Below are 24374 nucleotides of genomic sequence, written 5' to 3'. Positions count from 1 at the left end.
CCAGGCCCGCCTAATTATGTGATTCGATATCGAGTTGTTTCGACCTGAGTACTCAAAGCTGGGATGACAACATTCGTTATCGAGTAATTGAGCATAAATTTGCGAGTAATTTCTCGAGGCCAAATTGCCTATCGTAAACAAATAAAATTAAAGATTTCTTATTGTATTTTTGTTTAAAATGTAAAAATTGTTGTTTGTTGTCGTTTTATAGAAGAAAAACGATGTTAGTAAATAATTGGCAGCATTTTTTTACACAATATAACAAGAGAAATTGGAAAAGTCCTTTGCAGTCGTTTTGAGAAATTTATTTTATAAGTGAAGTACATTTCAACCATTTCATGCCCCTTTTTACCAAAGGAAATATTCTCTCAGAGAGGCTAATGCAAAACACCCACCAAACTCTCTCTCATTTATTTTGAGAGAGGATTATTAAGGTAGATGTATTAGCAATCTGTTGCAACAATGTCAAATATTTACATTTTTCATTCGTAATTTTGTTTTTTAGTTCTTGCTTTCAAACAAACACCTTTTTTACATCTACCTTCATAATATTCCTTAAAGTACACGTAGTTTTTCATAGTTCAATTACGGGTCACTCTCGAAACATTCGATCGAATCTCGTCATGCCGCTTTTTTATCATGTCGAAATCTTTTTCACGAGCAAATACTCGATCGAATCGAATCACGTAATTAGGCCCCAGTTATTTTCAGTGCACATGGTTTCCATCTATACAGCCGACAACACCAGGGAATTTCGTTTTTGAATAAAAATGTTTTGTCTTTTTTCCTCCTTCGAAACGATCACAGCACAATTTGTCCTCTATCAAAATAGTTTACTGATTATACAGATCTTTCCAACATGAGCTTCAACTTACAGTGCAGATGGCAATTCCAATGGATTCGACTTGTCCCTCAAATGTTTTCTAATCGATGTCATGTCCTGTACATTTTCTTCATCATCAAAAAATAATTCCACTGAACTTATCATTTTAAAATAGTTATTTTTTGGCGAATTGTGCCTTTTGCATTAATATACAGTTCACAAGTTAAAAAAAAAAACACTGATCGATAACACGTTTATCGACAACCCAGTTAAGTTGACATCAATAATACAAGTTTAGTGGCGATGCATAATCAACCCCTTAAATGCACAACAGCGTCGTTTTGGAATACAATGCCTAACACATTTTCAAAGCAAATGACGTTTCGGAAGATAGCCTTAGTTTTACACTGTATGACATACTTATAAAATGCATCAAAAATCTTTATTTGGTTCCTTTATTAATGCCGCCTATTTAACTTTGAAGGTCATTGTGTTGGCGTTGCCGAGATTTGATCTTATTCATAGGAAAGACCGAAGGCCGACTATGTATAGAACAATTTTGAACGTAATTATGGGTATTTATGGAACTTTCAGAACGTATATTTATGGAAATTTACATTTCCTTTCCCAGAGTAATTTGCTCTGTTTTAGATCTTACAAGTCCACTATTTAGAAATTTTTACAAATTTCTGCAAAATTTATAATATAGTAGATTCTTGCAGGTTCTGGTACAGAGGAAAAATGTTGAAAAACACTAACTGTAGAAAGGCTGACTTCCCTACCCTTTGCGCGTTGGCTAATACATTCACTCCAACTTCGGGTGTTGTTCCACTCCTCCTCCGGGTGTTTTTCCACTCCACCTCCGGGTGTTGTTCCACTCCACCTTCGGGTGTTGTTCCACTCCATCATCGGGTGCTGTTCCACTCCACCTTCGGGTGCTGTTCCACTCCACCTTCGGGTGCTGTTCCACTCCACCTTCGGGTGTTGTTCCACTCCACCTTCGGGTGTTGCTCCCCTTCACATTCGGGTGTTGTTGCACTCCACCTTCGGGTGTTGTTCCACTAGTCAGTACTCGTAGTGTACTCTAGAGGTTAATTTAGAACTAACCGCGACCCGAACAGCCGAACCGAGTTCTGAATCACCGAGTTGCTTAACCCCTACAACACCGAATCACCGAGTTGCTTAACCCCTACAACACCGAATCACCGAGTGGCCGAACCCCTAACACTGAATCACCGAGTGGCCGAACACATACGAACTGCGAGTGGCCGATCAACGAATCACCGAGTGGCCGAACCCCGAGTAGCCGAACATCTACAACACGAATCACCGAGTGACCGAACCCTGAATCACCGAGTGGCCGAAGACATACGAACCGTCGGGTGTTGTTCCACTCCACCTTCGGGTGTTGTTGCACTCCACCTCCGGGTGTTTTTCCACTCCAACTTCGGGTGTTGTTCCACTAGTCATTACTCGTAGTATATGTACTGTAGAGGTTAATTTAGAACTAAAACTAGCTAACCGCGACCCGAACAACCGAACCGAGTGCTGAATCACCGAGTGACCGAACCCCTACAACACTGAAACACCGAGTGGCCGAACACATACGAACCCCGAGTGGCCGAACCCCTAACATCGAATCACCGAGTGGCCGAACACATACGAACTCCGAGTGGGCGCACATCTACTACACGAATCACCGAATGTCCGAACCCTGAACACCAAATCACCGACTGGCCGAACAACGAATCACCGAGTGGCCGAACACCGAATCACACACGAACCCCGAGTAGCTGAACATCTACAACACGAATCAACGAGTTCCCGATTATCTTCAAATCACCTACTACCGAGCAGCGAATCATCGAATTTCCGATTATCTTCAAATCGCCTACAAGCGAACAGAGAATCACCGAGTTCCCGATTACACAGAAAAAAATATTTCAAGAATTTTTACATATTTTCGTTCGTGATGTAGTTTTTTCATACTGTACAGGTACCTCACATAAGATACATGTGCAGTTTCTTATTTCCATCCGAAAGCCACTATTTTTCAAAAACATGTAAGATTTTCATGAAATGCAAAATCACTTTCCTATTTTTCCCGATATTCCACTATTTGCTCTCATATTTCCTCTCTTGTTTGGTAAATGCTCTCAACTTTGTTCTCGTTTTCTTTTGAATGGTCTCGTCGTCTCACCATCGTATTGGCAATGTATCAAGAAACCACAGCACAACCCCCAACATCGTCTCACCAACACATTGAGGCTATATCAACAAACCACACCATACACACCACAACAACATACCTACCAGTGTAGGTCGCAACAATTTTGTTGTTAGCTAACTGACAAACCAAACAACTACAGTGCGTTTGGTGTCGAAAAAAAACAAAGTTTTTGGCTGTATAGTTCGCATCTACAAATTTTTAATTTCTTTAATATAAAGGCAACATCTAATATCTCAATCTAGTGCTGATATATTCAACATGTATGTATGTACATATGGTTCGTATTGTTCTGCTATGTTCACAAGACGATAACAACTGCAGTGAGAATTATTAGAAGAAACCGTAAAGTTAGTTACAATAATACAAAATAAAAGAATTAATAAAAGTAACAAAATTTGTCTCTGGTTTGGTTGGTGGTGTGTGGTGGTTGGTCAATAATAACAAAAACAACAACATCTCGCGAAATTTGTTTTTTTTTTCAATCTCTCAGAAAAAAACAGTATTTTATTGCTTTATGAAAGGCGTTCATGAAATGCAGAAATTTGAACCTTGGCAAGACTTTATGGACACTATTCCTGAAATTATTATTTTATTATTTTTTTCTGTGTATCTTCAGATCGCCTACTACCGAAGGGCGAATCACCGAGTTCCCGATCATCATCAAATCATTTACTGAATCCAAGTAGCCGATCCCCCAGCCAATTTTCCTTCTTATCGTATTTAAACATCAATAGATTACAAATTAGTTTTACATCAATAAATATCCGATTTAACCCCCATGGAAAGGGAAATTACTCGTCTTATTTTTCCGTAAGGTTTAGTGGGCCCTTATGAGACCCTGGACATGACTAAGTCTACCCAAGCCTACGACAAAACCACGTTACAACTGCCGACAAAATTTCCTTGTCAGTAATCAATGTAAGTGCTTTGAAAGTAACTTCAATCCTTGGGTTGCCCAATGATTACACATTAGGCCGGGGGCGATTTGTGTGGAAGGAAAAAAACCTTAATAGGCCCTTCGCGTTTCTTATTCCTGGGATTAAACTGAGCAAAAAAGTCTTTTGGACCATATGTCTACGATGAAAGTCGAGCCTCCCGATTTTGACTTTAAGTTTTTTTATCTACGTTTTTTTTGACATCTTGGCATATAACAGCCAAACCATTGAGATTTTTTAGCGATTTGTTAACCGATTTAAAACAATAATAGCTTATTCAAAAGATATTATTCACCCCTTCAAAAGGAAGAAGGATCAAAAGAAATCCGTTGTGGAAACAATAAGATATGCCCGTTTAAATTTGAAAATATAAGAAACCCAGATTTTCACTACTTTTACCGTTATTAAAAAATAAAACGAAGTGACCCAAACAAACTAAAGGCATTGTCGTTCTCTATGGATCCCCAACACGATGGAATTTTGCATCAGAACGCTTGAATATTTTTCTGGTCAACTTTTGTAGCACAGTGCCATTTATCGACATTTTCCGAAAAGTTTGCACCTTATCAAAACCAAAACTGTCTGAAAAAGCGTTCCAATGCTTTTGCGATGTATTAGAGAGTTCTTAATTACTGCCTTGGCAACAAAGGCAACATTTTTGCCTTTGTGTTGGCTCGAAAATCTCAATGGTTTGGCTGTTATATGCCAAGAGTAAAAAAAACGTAGTTAAAAAAATTAAAGTCAAAATTGGGAGGCTCGATTTTCATCGTAGACATATGGTCCAGTAGACTTTCTTGCTCAGTTCAATCCCAGGAATCAGAAACGCCAAGGGCGCATTAAGGTTTTCAAATTGCCCCGGCCTATTACACATGCAAGTAACTTTCAGACAGTTATGTATAAATATTATAGTCGAAACTTCAATTTTTTCGAAAAAAATTGAAGTTACTTTCAAAGCACTTACATTATTGCAGTTGAAGTGTACAGCTAATGCTAATATTGTTAGATGCTGGCTTTTAAACCCTGGTTACAATTATTGCTCTTGCATTGTAAAAGTATTTTAAATACAAAATCTACCCAAAGCGCCCATACCTTATCAAATTTTGATGCCAATATATGTGTGTAGTATGTGCAAATTTTTCAAAATTTGAGAATGTTTGTGTGAATTTAATGGATCGAAGAAAATCAAAAAAGTTTTGCTTTTTACTTTCAAAATTTTGAAAAAAAAAAACAGAACATTGTGTTTGTGAAGAAATAAAAGTATTAGTTTCATTCATTTTTTGAGGAAAATTTGAAGTTTTCGGTTGCAGATTAGAGGCTGATTGCATGCTTTGCTACACACTTATTAAGCACCACGTACAGAAGGAGTTCATCGGTTGGACAAGCCAATTTGATAGTGTATGGGCCGCTTAATACAACGGTTTTGTACCTGTAGTGCGATTCTGTAACTTTTTTTAATAACGAACCGACATCGTTAGTTAACGAAAATATTCGATGTCAACATTTGTAGTAGTATGTGTAAATTTTTTAAAATATGAGAAAGTGTGTGTGTATTTTATGGATTGAGGAAAATCAAAATAGTTTTGATTTTCAAAATGAAACCCCATCAATCCGATGAATATGGTTTATTTTCAAAATTGTCAAAAAGAAATTTTTAAAAAAGAAAACATTGTGTTTGGAAAGAAATAAAACAAATTTAAGTTCATTCGTTTTTTAGAGGAAAATTTGAAGATTTCGGTTGCAGATTGCAGGCTGATTGAATGTTTTGCTACACACTTATCAAGCACACACGTACAGAAGGAGTTCATCGGATGGACATGCCAATTTGATAGTGTATGCCATGCTTAACTTATGTTGCCGATTGTATAAATCGGTAGCACATACCGACGAATATCGATAGAAAGACAAATTGTCAAGATTATATTCTTACGGAATTAGATTTAACTAATCTCCGTGTAGACGTTGTTTTATTCCCCAGTACGATTTGTACCAAATAAAACAGGGTTCGTTTTAGATTACGTTTCTACAATGCTTTATTTACTTTATTACACTTATTCGGAACCGACTTTAATTACTAAGCACACAGCAAGTCTCTAGTTAGCACGCAGCTATTCTTTAACCGATCTGTTCAGTTCAACGCTTAAAACACAACTACTTCAATGTTGCCGCTCCTCCCGCTATTTATAACCAAAATCTCCTTGGTCTAGAATTATCCACAAAATCTGGCAACATCTCGAATCTGTGCAGCGAACACACAGACGCACATTCGCACTAAGCGAACAACCATACTCACATACATACAAGTAGACAAGCGCAGTAATGACGCAATTACAACAACAAACAAATGCAAGAAATAAGAAATGACAACTAAACGATAGTTACATGATTATGGCAAAACAAACAAAAATACATTAATAAAAGGTAAAGTAGCAACTAGAATAATGAAGAAAGTTCTACATGGTAGTTGTTGTTGCTTAAATAAAGTAACTGCATAATAAAAACTTTACGTTACAATTCAAATTTATAAATTAACGGAAATTAAACTAAATTAACTTAAACCTATCAGTTACATTCGTAACATTGCCTCCCGCTTAAGCCTGTTCGTCCCGAATAGGCACAGTTCCCTCTCGGTGGTATGGGCATTGGTAACACTGCCTCCCGCTTAAGCCTGCTCCTCTTGACTAGACGCAGTTCTCGTTCCGTAGAGGTGGCAACTGATTTAGATGTACCCTCTACTGCGTCAGCTTTGGACTTTTGCTCTTCTGGACAACGTTGCTTTCTCTCCAGGAATCTTGACGTTATATCTTCTTTCTGTGTGGTCACCTTCCTAAGTGCCACCTGGTCTTCATCGGGCTTGTCCTTCCTTGTTGTACGGCCGCTTTTCGATGGACCTTTCCTCGACGTACATCTTCGCTTTTTCCATTTGTCGGCGGCTTCCACCTTCAGCGTACGGACATCGACAGCGATCTCGCCGGATTCTGCCTTTGGGCGATGTTTGCTTTTCTCGTTGTAGCCCACACTTATCGGTATTTCCACATTGGACCAAGTCATCACACGGTGCTTTATGTCCAGGTTGATATCGAAGGCAATCATGAAGTCTACACCAAGTATAACTTCGTCCACAATATCGGCCACTATAAAATCGAAATTTACCGATTTCCTACCCATACTCAGCCTTTGGTAGGCCTTTCCATGCACCGTTGTAGTCTCGCCTGTGGCCGTCCGCAACTTGACTCCATTTAACGGCAATATCTTCCCTTTTACCAAATCCGGTCTAATAATGGACTTTGTTGCACCGGTGTCCAATGTCAAGGTACGCAATACACCATTGACGAAGCCTTTAACCGTTAAGTTGTGATTCTCCTGCTGGACTATGGCTATAGAAATTGTGGGACCATCGTTTTCATCCTCTGCTAGCGGCGCCTCGTGATTGACGGAATTCATTTTATTTGATTCACCTGATGTCTCTCTTTCCAGATTCTTGGCCACCGGTTGGTCGTCGCTTTTTGAAGGCGGTGAGGTGGATCTGAGCCTTGGTCGTTGCAATATGCATTCTCGTGCAATGTGTCCAGCTTTACGACAGTTGTAGCAAGTCTTTCTCGTTTTACCAGCCCCTCGTTTCACACGCATTAGTGCATCCTTTAGCGGATCGACAACGGTCTGGGAATTGTTGTCCTCAACTTGCAGCCTCCTCACGTTGTAAGCTTTAGGTTTCACCAGCATCCTCGCGGTTTCTTGGGCCAGGGCAAATGACACGGTTTCTGCAAATGTTCCTATCGGTGCCGCATACGTCGCAAATTTTATCTCTGGATCACGAATACCACTTGCAAATGTCTCAATCTTTATGCGGTCCACCAATGGATGTGTCTCTCCTGGATATGCCAACTGCGCCAACCGCTCTATATCAGCCGCAAAGTCTTGTAAGGTCTCATTTGGCTTCTGGACTCTTCCCCTCAGTTCCATTCGGTAGATCTCTTGCTTGTGTTCACTACCGTATTTACGTTCAAGAGCAGCCATTATATCTCCATAGTTGTTCCTAGAAGCGGCGGGAATACTCTGTAATACGTCAGCAGCATCACCCTTCAATGCCATAAGGAGTGATACCGCCTTGTCGTTGTCGTTCCAAGAATCTCTAGCAGCCAATGTCTCGAACTGTAATTTGAACACATTTAAAGAGGTAGAGCCGTCGAACACTGGAGGCTTGATTTTTATCGTGTTATGAATAGCTCTCACTGGACCGCCTTTAATTTCCAGTTCCGACATTTTCTTTTCTATGCCCAGAATCTTCTCATCTTGAGCCAGAAATTTCTCGTCAACAGACAAAATCTTTTTATCCAACTCTTTAATTTGTACCTCCACGTTTTCTACTCTCTTTTCAATCACCATCGTGATGTTCTCGAGTTTCTCGTTAATTGTTCTAGAATTTACCTCTAATTTCTCTTCCATGCCCTTAGCGATTTTTCTAGAGTTCTCTTCTAACTTTTCCTCTAAGTTGTCGTCGAATTTGGCAAATCTTTCCTTCAATTTTCTGGAATTTTCTTCACTCTTTCTGGACATCTCTTCCAACATCTTACAGTTGTCAGATTTCATTTCCGCCATAAGTCTGGAAGTTTCTTCATTTTTCTTATTCATTTCCATGGAGCTACCTTCTATTTTCTTAATTTCCAGCATCATCATAGCCAGCATTGATTTCAAATCGTCACCCCTGGCAGCTACCGATGAAACTTCCTCAACAGTGGATTCGCCCTTTGCCGGTAACTCGACTTCCTCCTTACCGTCGAACTCATATTCATCGATGTTCATTCCACGGCGCTCGAACTCTTCCAACAAGCGTTTTTGTAGTTCGGCCTTGTTGCCAGTAGAACACAACTCCAACTTACTTAGCTCCTTCTTCAAGTCTTCCACTCGTAGATCCTTAAACTTCATTGTAGGATGATCGTAATCTCACTTCCTGACACCAATTGCTACGGAATTAGATTTAACTAATCTCCGTGTAGACGTTGTTTTATTCCCCGATACGATTTGTACCAAATAAAACAGGGTTCGTTTTAGATTACGTTTCTACAATGCTTTATTTACTTTATTACACTTATTCGGAACCGACTTTAATTACTAAGCACACAGCAAGTCTCTAGTTAGCACGCAGCTATTCTTTAACCGATCTGTTCAGTTCAACGCTTAAAACACAACTACTTCAATGTTGCCGCTCCTCCCGCTATTTATAACCAAAACTCCTTGGTCTAGAATTATCCACAAAATCTGGCAACATCTCGAATCTGTGCAGCGAACACACAGACGCACATTCGCACTAAGCGAACAACCATACTTACCCAGCCAACAATTTTTGCCGAGATCGTACCGAATTCAGATGTATTTTCTGCACAAGTTTCCATTTCTGATGCCGTAATCGCATGCAAAACAGGTCCGAATTTGTGTGAAGCGGTTCGCAGAATTCGGAACGTTTTGTCGAGGGAAATTCGGAAAGAACATTCTAGTTTCTACACGAATTCGTTTAGAATTCGAAAGATTTTCTGATAACACTCTGAAGAAATATTCGAAAATCGGAAGAAAAAATAATTCTTTTCGGAGATTTGTTTCGAGATTCTGAAAATTTTCGGAACAAATTCTAAAAAAATTCTAGATATTTTCTCCGTATATCGGAAACTATTCCGACGTTTTATTAGATGTTCTGAATATTTTCTCCCAAAATTCTCAATGTTTATTAGAATACGATTCGAATTTCTCATCGATTAAATTGAACTTTATTTAAAATACCCAGTAAACAATTGTTGCCGAGCGCTCTGATATTAGATTCTTTTAAGAGGTTTTCCAAAGTTTCATTTATTGTAAAACCTGTACCAATTTCATCACAAAATAACTTGTTCCGTTACGTCTTATTCACTTAACAGCTGTAAAATAACTAAAAAACAAGCAATATCGTGAACACACAAAAAATCTCTCCCTTTTCTTTAAATCAACTCTCGACGAATGTTCGGCAATTTTGTTCCCGAGAGAGAGAGAGAGAGAGAAACGAATCAAAATTTCCCATTAGAGTATGTGCAGATTACTCGCAACATTTTCGAAAACAAGCGCACGAAAGTGTGCAGAAATTCTTAAACGAAATCTTGCTGAAGATCACTTCAATTTCTGAGGGAAATTTTGAGAATTCCGTACATTTTCTGAACAAACTTTGGAAAACCTCTTAAAAGAATCTAATATCAGAGCGCTCGGCAACAATTGTTTACTGGGTACATACATACAAGTAGACAAGCGCAGTAATGACGCAATTACAACAACAAACAAATGCAAAAAATAAGAAATGACAACTAAACGATAGTTACATGATTATGGCAAAACAAACAAAAACACATTAATAAAAGGTAAAGTAGCAACTAGAATAATGAAGAGAGTTCTACATGGTAGTTGTTGTTGCTTAAATAAAGTAACTGCATAATAAAAACTTTACGTTACAATTCAAATTTATAAATTAACGGAAATTAAACTAAATTAACTTAAACCTATCAGTTACATTCGTAACAATATTTTAATATTTATTATTGTATTTTTAAGTTGAAAACGTTATTTCTTCGCAACTACAGAAGACAAAACGCGTACGGAAGAAAACATATCTCATTTTGAAAGTAATGTGCCTACAATGGGTGTTTGCAAGTATCCTAATAATGCGTTTTCCAAGGGTAAATTCAACGTCAAGTTTGTATGTAAGTACTTCTAGGATATAAATGAACAGTACATACATATCATAGATTTTGGTGTTTTTTCCAGAATATTTTGCATTAATCTCCACGTAAAGGGACCACAACGCAAAATATAGAATATCTCCGATTTATGTTTTTAAGTGGACTGGAACTTGTCTTGTGGACCAAAAAATTTGCCTGCAGTCTCAGGAAGTATACACCGTCTGTGTTGCAGTGAAAGAAGATTTATTATAAGTATATGTTTAATAGATGTATGTATACATACGATACGAATTCAGTCAATTTTATCAGAGCAGGAGTAGCTACCATCATTATAGTATTTAGGACCATGCCAAAATCATGGATGTTAGGACTCGTATGTCAGATATATATTCACTGGACAATAGCCGTAGACTATCCCCGCATTTTTACATATAATATCAGGAACCTATGACTTATCCTGATGACGTTATTTTAGTTTATAGTACTAAAATACGAAATTTTTCAAAGTCCGATCTGAGTTATCAATATTTTCCCTATATATATTCACCATAGATATTTCAAAAAACAGTTTGAATCGAGCACACATAATCTTCTGAAAGAATTTATTATCAAAAAACATAAATAAAATATATTTTGTGACCGCAGACAACGAAAATGTGAATAAAAACGGTAGAATATTGTCCTAAATCATATATAAAAAGCGGAAGCTTTTGGAGTCGTTAAATATTATAGCTACAAATTTCTTTTGTTCAGAGACTCATAATGAAATTTGATTTGGAACCAAGGCCTACATAAGGTCGGCCAATAAGCCCAGCTGATTATTATGTTTGATGTCAAAAACATTATCGTGATTTAAAATACTAAGAAACTAAAATCACAATAATGTAAAATCCATTATGTTTGTTGTCAAATGTTGTTAACAGTACTCTGAATGGCCGACCTTCTGTAGGCCTTGTTTGGAACATTTCTTCTTTTGACACAACCCCCAAAAAGTGAGGTATTTTAGGAGATTTTGACTCAGTATGGAGTAAATTTTAATTAAGAGTCTAAAAGTTTAACAAATAATTTTTACCTATAATATCTAATTTTGTAACGTCATTTTCTTAACAAAGTATTTTAATTAGATACATAGTTTGTTCTGGGACTTACAATGGAATTTTGTGTAGAATATTCCTTCTTTTAACACCTTTCGTCTAGAACTAAATTTCATGTTACTTTCATGCATCAACTCGAAAAAAGAACAAAACAAATTTATTCAAAAAATATTTGGGTGTTTTGTTGGCAAACTTGATGTATATATTTTCTTGATATACATTGCAAATACATATTTCATTTATTCGGCGACTTATATTGAAATTTGATGGAGATTATTTTTGTCTTTGACGTCTTCTATCTAGAATGAAGTTTTGTGGGACAAAACTTAATAAACTCAGATAAAGTACAACATTAACCCTAAAACGTGATTTTACTTTTGGCAGATTCCTGGCGTTTAGGTACGATTTAGAGTTTTGGTGTATTCGGGGACCTATAGTAAAATTTTATGACAAATAATTTTGTAGAATATTTTGATCTGATACGATCACATTTCAAAGGAGTTTTTAAACGTTTTTGAAAAAGGGACCAAAAAGACCCCTCTAGTGACTCGCATGAGGGTTAATTTTTTCCACAAAAAGATACCCCGTATTGTTGTCAGTAATATTGGCAAAGACACTTTATACCTAAAATGCATGGATTCCAAGGAATCTGATGTCGAATATTTCAAAACCTGTAGAAATGGGCGAAACTTACCACGCCTATTTAGGTTACTTCCCGACGTAAACTTTCAAAACGCCGATACACGTGTCTTCTTTTTTTCGGTCCTCTTTCATTATCTGGCCGAATTATCTTGTAATTTTTTTATGTGTTGTACAGTGTTGTAATCAGAATCGTTTCTCAAAAGGTCATGTGTGTGTGATGTAAAAAATATAAATGTAGAATCCTCTATGTATGTATTTAAAGCGCTGTTTTATTTGATTTTTTATTTACAAAGGTAGGGTCATATTTTGGATTGTGGCGCTTTGAAAGCAAATTCTGAATAGCGCAATAAAAAGAAGAACTAGATGAAGATTGAGGTTTAAAATATAAAATGACTTAAGCCTGTCCCTTCAGTGATTTTCGTGGATTCACGTTACCGTCATTTGAGTTTATATGTATATTCAGATCTTCATCTCACGCCCACTTTAAACAGAATTTCTCATAGTGGAGAGTATGAAAAGTTCGGAAATCCGAATTTATTGTTAGTGATGTTGAGTTTAAATCTATAAGATTACCACAGAACAAAGTAGGTTATAAGAACACTATACACTTTTTGGCCTCAATACGGCATTAAAGCCAACGAAAGCCTCCTAGAAAGATTGTGTTAAGCGCATTGTTTAGCTAACATTTTCCCTCTTTAAAAATAAAGACAAATATTAGCGTAGCCTTGATATGTATTGTAAAATCGGCATCGGCAGTACCGATTTGATTGATGCTACATAAAGACCGTCCAAGACCGTCGAAGACCTAAAAATTTCCCTTGACGATCTTTAATAAAGATAAAGATTATGTAGCTTCAATAAAATCGTCGCTGGCGAAAGAGCAACAGTGGCGGAGCTGCCCATGTTAACCCTTATGTTAATGACTTAAGAAGATTTTTTCTTAATAAGGCGGAATTTATCTTGTATACCCTTCTTATTAACATAACATATGTTTAAATAAAAACGCCTTTGTTAAGAGAAATCGGCTAAATATTACAATCGTGTACTGTCGTTAAGACTTAACGACTACTTTTGGTTGTTAACTTAACAATAATTTTCGGTAATTAACGACAAATTTTACCGACAAAAATCGTTAAAATTGGTTACAGAATAGCACTCACCGAAAATTAAATTTATGATATTATCACAAAACAAAGTAGGTAATAGTAATACTATTCACGTGTCACGTACTATTTTATTCACGTCACGTGCCTCCTAGAAAGATAGAGTTAAGGACATTGGTATAGGTCTTACATAGCAGTACCACACTTGAGTTCTTTTGAAGCATTAGCTAACGTTTTTTCTCTTTAATATGTAAAACAAAGGTTAGCGCAGTCTTCATACGTAGGGTAGTAGCATGGGGCAGCTTCGCCAATGTTGCGCCTTCGTCAGCGCGGATTAAATTGATGCTACATAAAGGTGTTCTAAAGGAAAGTTATGAGTTAATCGAAGATCTACAAGCCCTCTTTGATGATCTTTATGCAGTTTCAATAAAATCGGCGCTGTCGAAAGCACATTAGTGGGGAAGCTGTCCCATGTTATTCTACACAGTAAACACTTATGTAAATGCATTAAGAAGATTTTTCTCAATAACATAACATATGCTCATATAAAAACGTTGTTAAAAGAAATCAGCGAAATATTGTAATAATGTACTGTCGTTAAGACTTAACTACTACTTTTTTTGGTTGTTAACTTAACAATAATTTTCGGTAATTAACGACAAAATTTACCGACAAAAATCGTTAAAATTGGTTACAGAATAGCACTCACCGAAAATTATCGTTAACTACATTCGTCGTTAATTCTGTCGTTAAGGAGTTACAGAATCGCACTACTGATACTTATTTTGTGGGTATTCTGTGTCGCATCAGTGATTTTGGATTGCAATGCTCGCTTTCGAGTGTGCAACTGAAATATTTTGAAGAGGTTTAAACAACAAAAAGCAACTGACGATACGGAAGTCAGCCCTTCTATATTTCAGAGATATGGAATAAGATTTTAAAGACATTTACAGACATTAGCAAAGCAAATGACGTTACGGAAGTCAGCCAAAATGTAGTTCCCTAATCCGCAGTAAATTGACGTTGACAACCGACATTTTAGAAACCTTTACATATAAATGTCTGCGATTTTATATCTTTGAACTTAACAACAAATCAAGTAGAAACTACATCGAATTAGTGTATTTGTTGTAAGTTATTATTGGTGTAAGTTATCTTGTAATGGTATATTTTAAACTGATACAGAAAGCTTTTGTAATTTACATAATTCTATAACTAAATACCGGTCTGTCCTAATAGTATATGGTAGGCTTGCTTGTTTCATTTAATCTCCGCCTTCTTTCTTTTCTTTGATTGCATCCTGTAGAGAATAAACAAAAAGGTATCAAATTATATCTATTACAATTTCGAATTAAAACAACTTACCTTAAATCTTTCCTCAAACAAGGAAAGCTCGGCCAATAAATCTGTTATTGCATTCATAAAGGCTTCGTGCGGTGAATAGTCTGCCGTGGTTTGGATGCGAATAACGAATTTGTGTTCCAAAGGATGGGGTACCTTATATCCGGCGAACAATACATTGGGATCTTTCAACAACTGACTGCAAAGCTTATTATTTAATCAAAAGTTCGGGAACTTAAAAATAGCTGACAAACTCACTTTCTAATCAAATTACCAAGAGTGTGATCCTCTTTATTAACAGTGAATATGGCGGCATTTGTTACCTTCGTGTCCAATTCTTTTATTATTCTAAATTACAATTATTCGGTTTATTGGCACATGATGACACAATAGATACAATAACGAAATGTCGACAAAAAAAACTTACTTTTTCTCTCCTTCGTAAAGTAAAAAGGATTCGAATGTTGGTGGAGCATTCATATTTTCCTAATTATTGCTTGCTAGTGTTGACAAAAATGCGAAATAATTTCGTGACAAAAATATGGCCGCTTTGTTGTTGTTCTTTTGACATATAAACATATTTCAATTCACAGTTGTTTAATTGAGTATGTGCGCAATATCGAAAACAGGGTTGTATGGATAGGCGTAAGCACCATACGATATGTTTGATGACTTGTCTGATTTAATACCGCATTTATACTACGTGTCATTGGATTTAATAAATCTTATACAAACATTTCAACTGTCAATTCCTTTGCGTATACGTCACATAAAAACACGTCTGAAATCCATTGGATTTCATTTGACGTTTAAGCAATGGAACTGACAACTGAAATCGAGTGAATTTCATAAATGTAAACTAAGGCAGGCCTTTAGTCGTTTACAAGAAGTTACTGGACTTGTACAAATTTGTACCAATTATTGAGTAAACGAACACACCTATTGTAACGCTGGATTCGTCCAAAACATTTTCCCACTTCCGGTACATCATCAGTTATTTTGACTTTATTTACATCATCAGTTAATTTACGTTTGCCATAGCTTGGATATGAAATAGACACACAACAAATTTATTTTTCCCGAAGATAAACTACGTACTGAATTTCGTTTGCGAATGATAAAATTTCTCTACTCCGATACCAAACAACAAAAATCTGCAATAACAACAAATTATATTTGGCGGTCCAGTGTTGTAATCGTAAATTTTTTCGAACGCTATACCAATTTCAAAGCATGGCATCTTGTTTTGAAAAATATGCCAATCGTATCTAAACGCTCGAGGTAAATATATTTCATTGGACTGACATCAAGATGTTTAAACAAATATATAAATTGAAAATCCATCCAAAGTTTAATTGCATATAAATTTATAGAGAGAGCTCTGCAAAAAATCATAAGAATAGGCGTTTTTACACTACATTACTTCTACGAGATTGTATATACGATTTATCATACTACAATAGAGGCACATTAGCTCTGTTCCTTTACGTGCAAGAATCTTCAAGTTTTACCACTTTTTACTCGAAAAGCGTTCTTTTACTTCAGACACCATGCAATTTATATGGGAGCAGTCTACAACTTTTACGACTTTTACCGGTTTTACCACTTGCAAAAGTAAAGGAACAGGCCAATTAAACGCATTTTACACTTGCATTTAAAACAGGTGTTTTGGGAATTTACGTCATTTTTTTACATATATGGTCTGTTCCTTTAAGCTGAGCACTCACCTATCAGTCTGCCGGACAGCATTTGTCTGGTCTGTTCCTTTACTTTTGAACCGGCAAAAGTAGTAAAAATATTAAACTGCTCTCATATGAATTGTATGGTGTCTAAAGTAAAGGAACGCTTTTCGAGTAGAAAGTGGTAAAACTTGAAGATTCTTACACGTAAAGGAACAGAGCTAGTATGTGTAAATTTTCGAAAATTTGAGAATGTTTGTGTGACTTTTTCAAGACTGATGAAAATCAAAATAGTTAATGTTAAGTTTATTGAGACTTATAATGCCAGCATATAATGCCAAAAATTTACATAAAAGTCCCGGTCCACACTAGTATGAATTTCATTAAAAAATTTCATGAAATTAGGCGTTCTTAGCTCGAATTCCCCACTAGAGCATTTTGAGGATTTTACTCTACCACGGAACTCGATCTAGAGACGAATAATTTCGTGTCAAAAGTTCAGTGAAATTACTGTAGTGTGGCCCGGGACAAAAATAACAAACGAGAGGATAACATAAAACTATAAAGTATTGTTTTAATTTTAATAAATTGTGCATGTTAACAAACTGACATAATAACAACGATGTAATTATATTCCTCGGATGACAATAATTAAGGCCAGAACAGAATCAATCGTCGCTTGCTTCCCCAAATGTCAAATTATAAAAGAATGCCAGAGCCTCTTTGAAAATCCGCCTGCGTTCCCCTTTAGGAGGCTCTGGCATTCCTTTATAATTTGACATTTGGGAAGCAAAGCAAGCGACGATTTATTCTGTTTTGGCCTTTAGGCTTTAATCATGGTACAATTATTACAGGCAAAAGCAAGTGTTGTTGTACAACAATCGATACAACAACCACATAGAAATTTGTTGTTGTACGTAATACTAGTGTCATATGGCATATGGGCAAAAATGTAAACAAATATAAACACATTTTGAAGGTTCATAAATATTGTCTTGAAAAATGTCAAGGCTTTTTAATTAAAAAGAGTTGAATGAAAAAAACGTTAGATTTTAAATTTTAACGTTTCAACTAGAGCTTCGTTCCCGTACTTTTTATACCCTCCACCATAGTATGGAGGGTATATTAAGTTTGTTTTTCCGTTTGTAACGCATTGAAATACTCATTTGCGACCCTATAAAGTATATATATTCTTGATCAGCGTAAAATTCTAAGTCGATCTGAGCACGTCCGTCCGTCCGTCCGTCCGTCCGTCCGTCTGTGGTAATCACTCTAGCATCCACAAAAATGAAGATAGGACGCTGAAATTTTGGGAAAATGCGTCTTTTGTTTGCAGGCAGGTCAAGTTCGATGATGGGCTATATCGGTCCACGTTTTGGTATAGCCCCCATATAACGGTACCCCCCGATTTGCGGTATTTTGACGTTTTTAGCTACATTTTCAGACCGATGTAGCTATAATTTGACATTTAGGGTTCTTAAGTGTCAATAAACTTATATAACAAAAGTTGTGGACATAGGTCCACGATTTGGTATAGCCCCCATACAACGGTACCCCCCGATTTACGGTATTTTGACGGTTTTAGCTACATTTTCAGACCGATTTGGTTATAATTTGACATTTATGGTTCTTAAGTGTCAATAAACATATATAACAAAACTTGTGGACATAGGTCCACGTTTTGGTATAGCCGCCATATAACGGTACCCCCCGATTTGCGGTATTTTGACGTTTTTAGCAACATTTTTATACCGATTTAGCTATAATTTGACATTTAGGGTTCTTAAGTATCAATAAACATATATAACAAAAGTTGTGGACATAAGTCCACGTTTTGGTATAGCCCCCATATAACGGTACCCCCCGATATACGGTATTTTGACTTTTTTAGCTACATTATCAGACCGATGTAGCTATAATTTGACATTTAGGGTTCTTAAGTGTTAATAAACTTTTATAGCAAAAGTTGTGGACATAGGTCCACGTTTTGGTATACCCCCCATATAACGGTACCCCCAGATTTGCGGTATTTTGACGTTTTTAGCTACATTTTCAGACCGATGTAGCTATAATTTGACATTTAGGGTTCTTAAATGTCTATAAACTTATATAACAAAAGTTGTGGACATAGGTCCACGTTTTGGTGTAGCCCCATATAACGGTACCCCCCGATTTACGGTATATAACAGAACTAACTGTAATTTGACATTTGAAGGTTGTAGTGGTCACCACGCATCTGCATCAACAATTTTCAACATAGCCACAATATAACGATACTTCCCGATTTTCGGTACTTTGAGGATTTTACTTAAAATGTTTAACCGAACGTAGGTCCATGTTTTTATATAGCCCCAAAACAAACCTCCCGATTTTCCGTACCTTAGCTTTATTTTTGGACGAACTTTCTGTAATTTGAAATTTAAAAGTCAACAAAAATTCTGCAACAAAAATTGTTCATTTAAGTTCATATTTTCGTATAGCCCAGATACCTCCGAACTAGCTGTTAATGACATTTGAAGTTCCCACGTTATGTACCGATTTTCGATATTTTGAGGATTCTAGCTAAATTTTTTTTAGCTACATTTTCAGACCGACTTAGCTATATTTTGACATTTAGGGTTCTTAAGTGTCAATAAACTTATATAACAAAAGTTGTGGACATAGGTCCATGTTTGGTATAGCCCCCATATAACGGTACCCCCCGATTTACGGTATTTTGACGGTTTTAGCTACATTTTCACACCGATTTGGTTATAATTTGACATTTATGGTTCTTAAGTGTCAATAAACATATATAACAAAACTTGTTGACATAGGTCCACGTTTTGGTATAGCCCCCATAGAACGGTACCCCCGATTTGCGGTATTTTGACGTTTTTAGCAACATTTTTAGACCGATTTAGCTATAATTTGACATTTAGGGTTCTTAAGTATCAATAAACATATATAACAAAAGTTGTGGACATAAGTCCACGTTTTGGTATAGCCCCCATATAACGGTACGCCCCGATATACGGTATTTTGACGTTTTTAGCTACATTATCAGACCGATGTAGCTATAATTTGACATTTAGGGTTCTTAAGTGTTAATAAACTTATATAGCAAAAGTTGTGGACATAGGTCCACGTTTTGGTATACCCCCCATATAACGGTTCCCCCAGATTTGCGGTATTTTGACGTTTTTAGCTACATTTTCAGACCGATGTAGCTATAATTTGACATTTAGGGTTCTTAAATGTCTATAAACTTATATAACAAAAGTTGTGGACATAGGTCCACGTTTTGGTATAGCCCCCATATAACGGTACCCCCGATTTACGGTATTTTGACGGTTTTAGCTACATTTTCAGACCGACTTAGCTATATTTTGACATTTAGGGTTCTTAAGTGCAAATAAACTTATTTAACATAACTTGTGGACATAGGTCCACGTTTTGATATAGCCCCCATATAACGGTACCCCCGATTTGCGGTATTTTGACGTTTGTAGCTAAATTTTCAGACCGATATAGCTATAATCTGACATTTAGGGTTCTTAAGTGTATAACAAAAGTTGTGGACCTAGGTCCACGTGTTGGTATAGCCCCCATATAACGGTACCCCCGATTTACGACATTTTGACGTTTTTATCTACATTTTCAGACCGATTTAGCTATCAATTGACATTTAGGGTTCTTAAATGTCAATAAACTTGTATAACTAGTGGACATAGGTCCATGTTTTGGAATAGCCCCCATGTAACGTTACCGCCCGATTTCAGGTATTTTGAGAATTTTACTAACAAGTTTTAACCGAATTATCTGTAATTTGAACATTTGACATTTGAAATTCTTAGTGGTCACCACACCTCTCCACTAAAAATTGTCAAGACGGTACCTCCCGATTTTCAGTAATTTGATGATTTTAGCTACAATATTAAACCGAACTAGCAGTAATTTGACATTTTAAGTTTTTAGTGGTCACAACACCTCTCCATCAAAAATTGTCAACATAGGTCCATGTTCGGATATAGCTACCATGTAACGGTACCTCCCAATTTTCAGTAATTTGGCCATTTTAGCTACAATTTTTAACAGAAATAACTGTAATTTGACATTTGAAGGTTGTAGTGGTCACCACGCATCTGCATCAACAATTTTCAACATAGCCACAATATAACGATACTTCCCGATTTTCGGTACTTTGAGGATTTTACTTAAAATGTTTAACCGAACGTAGGTCCATGTTTTTATATAGCCCCAAAAAAAACCACCCGATTTCCCGTACCTTAGCTTTATTTTTTGGACGAACTTTCTGTAATTTGAAATTTAAAAGTCAACAAAAATTCTGCAACAAAAATTGTTCATTTAAGTTCATATTTTCGTATAGCCCAGATACCTCCGAACTAGCTGTTAATGACATTTGAAGTTCCCACGTTATGTACCGATTTTCGATATTTTGAGGATTCTAGCTAAATTTTTTAACCGAATTAGGAGTTATTTGACATTAAAGGCTCCCATCAAAAACTCTCAACATAGACCCATGGTTTATTATAACCCCTATATAACAGTACCTCCCAATTTCTAGCCCACCAAAAATTGTCAACAGTTAGATATAGGCATAAAAAAGGGCCTCCCGAATGAAGTATTTTATGTACATTATCTGACATTTTAACGTACTCACTTAAAGTTGGGGACAGGAATGAATATTTTATGGTGGAGGGTATGAAAAGTTCGGCCCGGCCGAACTTAATGCTTTTTTACTTGTTAATGGTAAAACTCGTAAAAGAGAGAACTGCAAAAAATTTGTTTTCACACACAAGTTTTTTGAAATAGTTCGGGAACGGAAATTGAAAATACGTCAAAATAACTGGAACAAATGTCAAATATCAGCCAATCAGACGCCGGCAACCATGTTACTATTTTTTTACTCGCCCAAATTTGTCGTGTAAAAAGTTTTTAAAGAGAGCGTCATTCAGCGCCATTTTTGTTTAAAGAGAAGTGAACATTTTACAACTTTTTTGTGTACGGGAACGCTTTTTCGAGTAAAATGTGTAAAAGTCGTAAAAATTGTAAAAATTTTTAGTTCTGGAACACAGCTTAAATTTCTTCTTATAGCTATATTACATTACGTGTATTTCATGTGTATGTTTTGAATTTTTTCGTCCTCGTGTAATTCATTGTGTGTGGGAAAAATGGCATTTTACATATGATTTATAATATTTGCTATTACACCAGTATATGTTTTTTGTGTGACATAACCTATAAATGTAAACAAATCCTATATCAAATCGATTTATTTAAGTTTTTTAAGAAATTATTTCTTTCAGCAAATTTTGCAAATTTCTGCTTTCATCAAAACAAACAAATCAGCTGTTTTCTATTTATTGTACATACAAAAATAGGAAGGGCTCTAAAACGAAAAAGTTACACATGTGTTCACACATCATTTTGATAGATGAAAGTTTTTATATGGATCACACTATGTGTACAACATGTAGATGTAAAAAATGCAAAACATACACATGAAATACACGTAATGTAATATAGCTATTAGCAAAGAGTTTTAAGCGGTATGTATTTCTCTTAATATAATGTTTAGAATCACTAATAATTGATGATTTTTCAGATGGAATCAATAATTATGAAGAAAGAGCGACGAAGGATGACAAAACAAAGGGGTTATATATTGCAACGGCCAAGATTTTTTGTGCTTGAATTTTGTTTAAAGAATTCTTTTAATGCTAAATACTACATGCAAACTTGTATCAAAAAGAAATAAAGTGCGCCGCATATAAGCACTTCGTATGCTATTGTCCTGTGTTGTTGTTGGATCTTAGACCAACCTATTGCTTTGACAGAGGACGGCGGTCTTTTCTGCACCTTGCTATCAATGCTTGCACCCAATATAGTTGGTAGTGAGATCCAGGGCGGCTTCATCGACCAATACATTCAGATTGAGCTTCATTTTAGCTGTCCATGTGGCTATTATGTCTGTACATTTTGCGGTGGATGATTTCATATTCCTCAGAAGAAGAACTACACTAAATCAGCTATGTTAATCTGTCTCTCCACGCCATGGTTGTACAATAATATGCACATATTAGGATCTATATGCAGGTTGTGAAATATCAAGAAGGTCAAAGTCCCTGTTTCACTCAACAGGGGCTGGATTCTCGTTCTATGAAAATTTGAAATGAAAACTTTTATAAAGGAAAAAACTGTCAAATGAAAAAAATATAAAGGACATATTTTTCATTTCAAATGTTCATAGAACAAGAATCCAGCCCCAGGTCTCTGCTTCTTGTTTCTGTATTCTGCAAACTTCTGTCGTCCACGCATATATGTAGTTAATTATTCAGCATTTCAAACACGGTTGAAGGATAGCTTTCTCTATGCAAATTAGAAAGTCTTTTTAGGTCAAATGCTACAATGACAGTCACGGAATATTCTGGCTCAGTCCTGTTGCGGGGCCCTCACATACCCGCAGTCCGCAACTGCACAACAAGCAAGCAGCAAAAAAAAAATTTTGCGTGGACCCACCCTTAGGTGAGGCCAAAAACGCCCTACGTGGCGGCCTCTATTCCACCTTTTTACCACCCAGTCCCTTATTTCATCATGCTGGAGGGACTAGGGAAGCTAGTGGACGTTGCCTTGGATCGTCCACATTGCAGTGGTGGAACGATCCGGTCCACACCCGAGACAAATGCAATCAATTTTGTTCGTTGTAGTTTTGGGGACAATTTTAGTCCACAGTTCAGCCATGTCCTTAATTATAATTTGTGAAAGGACTAGGGCATGCAATTTGTGTCTTTTGGATTGGCCACATTGCCGTGGTGGCTCAATTCAAGATGCATTATTTTTGGCTGTAGTTGATGGTGGGGGGGCTTTAGTGAGTGGATTGTTAGATGCGTTTTGTTTTTTTTTTTATCGTTGGAGTGGGCCTTCTTCTGGAACCACCCATGTAGGCAGGAAGAGCCTCCTTTGCAACTGGGTTATGGCTGCGACTCTCCCCGAACCCGAGAAGACTGCTTCCGATGCCAACCATTTTGTCAAGCACCAGGATGCACATTGGCTTGGTCCAAAGAAATCCCACGAAGTGGAAAATCTCATGGATCCCACCAGGAACATCACCGTGCATTTCCAAATGGATGATGAGAAGACCTGGAAAAGAAAGAAAAATATATTAATAAGCTTATAAGTACAAAAATAAATTAAAGAAATAGAAAAATTGTTAATGTTGCTCTACATGTGAGAGCCGGCAAAACTGATGTTTGGTAACAATCAGCTGTTAACGTCAGAAGTACTAAAAAAAAATGATGTTGCCACTGTGTTGTTGTTGCCCTATACTGTTTGTTGGTATAAAAATACCCTTAAAAGGGAATCTTGTGCAAAAGTGCATTTAACCTCTCTTACTAGCAAAACCGGAAATGTACTTGAACATGATAATGAGCTAAGAGTAGGATTCTAATGAACTCAAAAGAGGGGAAAATTATTTAAAGTTATTACGGAATATATGTAATAAATAAGAGGGAAGTCATGTTTTTTTAGACTTTGCCAAGTATACGTGGCTCCTTCTAGAATCATTTGCTAAGTAAACCGTAATCTTTAAAGACATACATAGTCTGATGAAGTACAAAGTCTAAGTGCCAATATAATGTATAAAGCAAAATAATTTTTAATAACTAGTTGAACACTGCAAAATAGTTAATTGTAATAAACGAAAAGTGAGTTTTCTGTAACAAGAATTTAGTGAACATTTTTCATTTAAAGAAATGCGATTCCTATTTTAGAATGAAAAAGAGTGGTTCATAAATACCAGCATATCTAAGGGGTCTGACGAAATAAGCCCA

The 24374-nt window shown here is 36.4% G+C and overlaps 1 protein-coding gene across 1 annotated transcript; it reads right to left on the bottom strand.

Annotated features, from left to right (window-relative positions):
• Positions 1-14638: 14638 nt before the first annotated feature.
• Positions 14639-15434, bottom strand: Polr2J (DNA-directed RNA polymerase II subunit RPB11). Its single transcript, XM_073965977.1, has 4 exons — positions 15291-15434; positions 15122-15211; positions 14888-15062; positions 14639-14822 (listed from the first exon to the last, which is right to left on the bottom strand). Exons 1-4 carry the CDS (start codon positions 15341-15343, stop codon positions 14787-14789), a joined length of 354 nt encoding a protein of 117 aa, XP_073822078.1. The 5' UTR covers positions 15344-15434; the 3' UTR covers positions 14639-14786.
• Positions 15435-24374: the final 8940 nt, after the last annotated feature.

Source organism: Musca autumnalis, unplaced genomic scaffold (genome assembly GCF_047663935.1).
Source record: "Musca autumnalis isolate F117 unplaced genomic scaffold, ASM4766393v1 scaffold_2, whole genome shotgun sequence".
Taxonomy (NCBI): domain Eukaryota; kingdom Metazoa; phylum Arthropoda; class Insecta; order Diptera; family Muscidae; genus Musca; species Musca autumnalis.
Note: the sequence above shows the minus strand (reverse complement) of the source record. Positions and strands in the feature narration are given on the sequence as shown.

Excerpts from the sequence above, each read along its gene's own strand:
- Polr2J (XM_073965977.1), bottom strand. The coding sequence starts at position 15,343 with ATGAATGCTCCACCAACATTCGAATCCTTTTTACTTTACGAAGGAGAG. Across the intron at positions 15,212-15,290 it reads CTTTACGAAGGAGAGAAAAA|AATAATAAAAGAATTGGACA; the intron begins GTAAGTTTTTTT and ends ATTGTAATTTAG. Across the intron at positions 14,823-14,887 it reads TGTTTGAGGAAAGATTTAAG|GATGCAATCAAAGAAAAGAA; the intron begins GTAAGTTGTTTT and ends TATTCTCTACAG.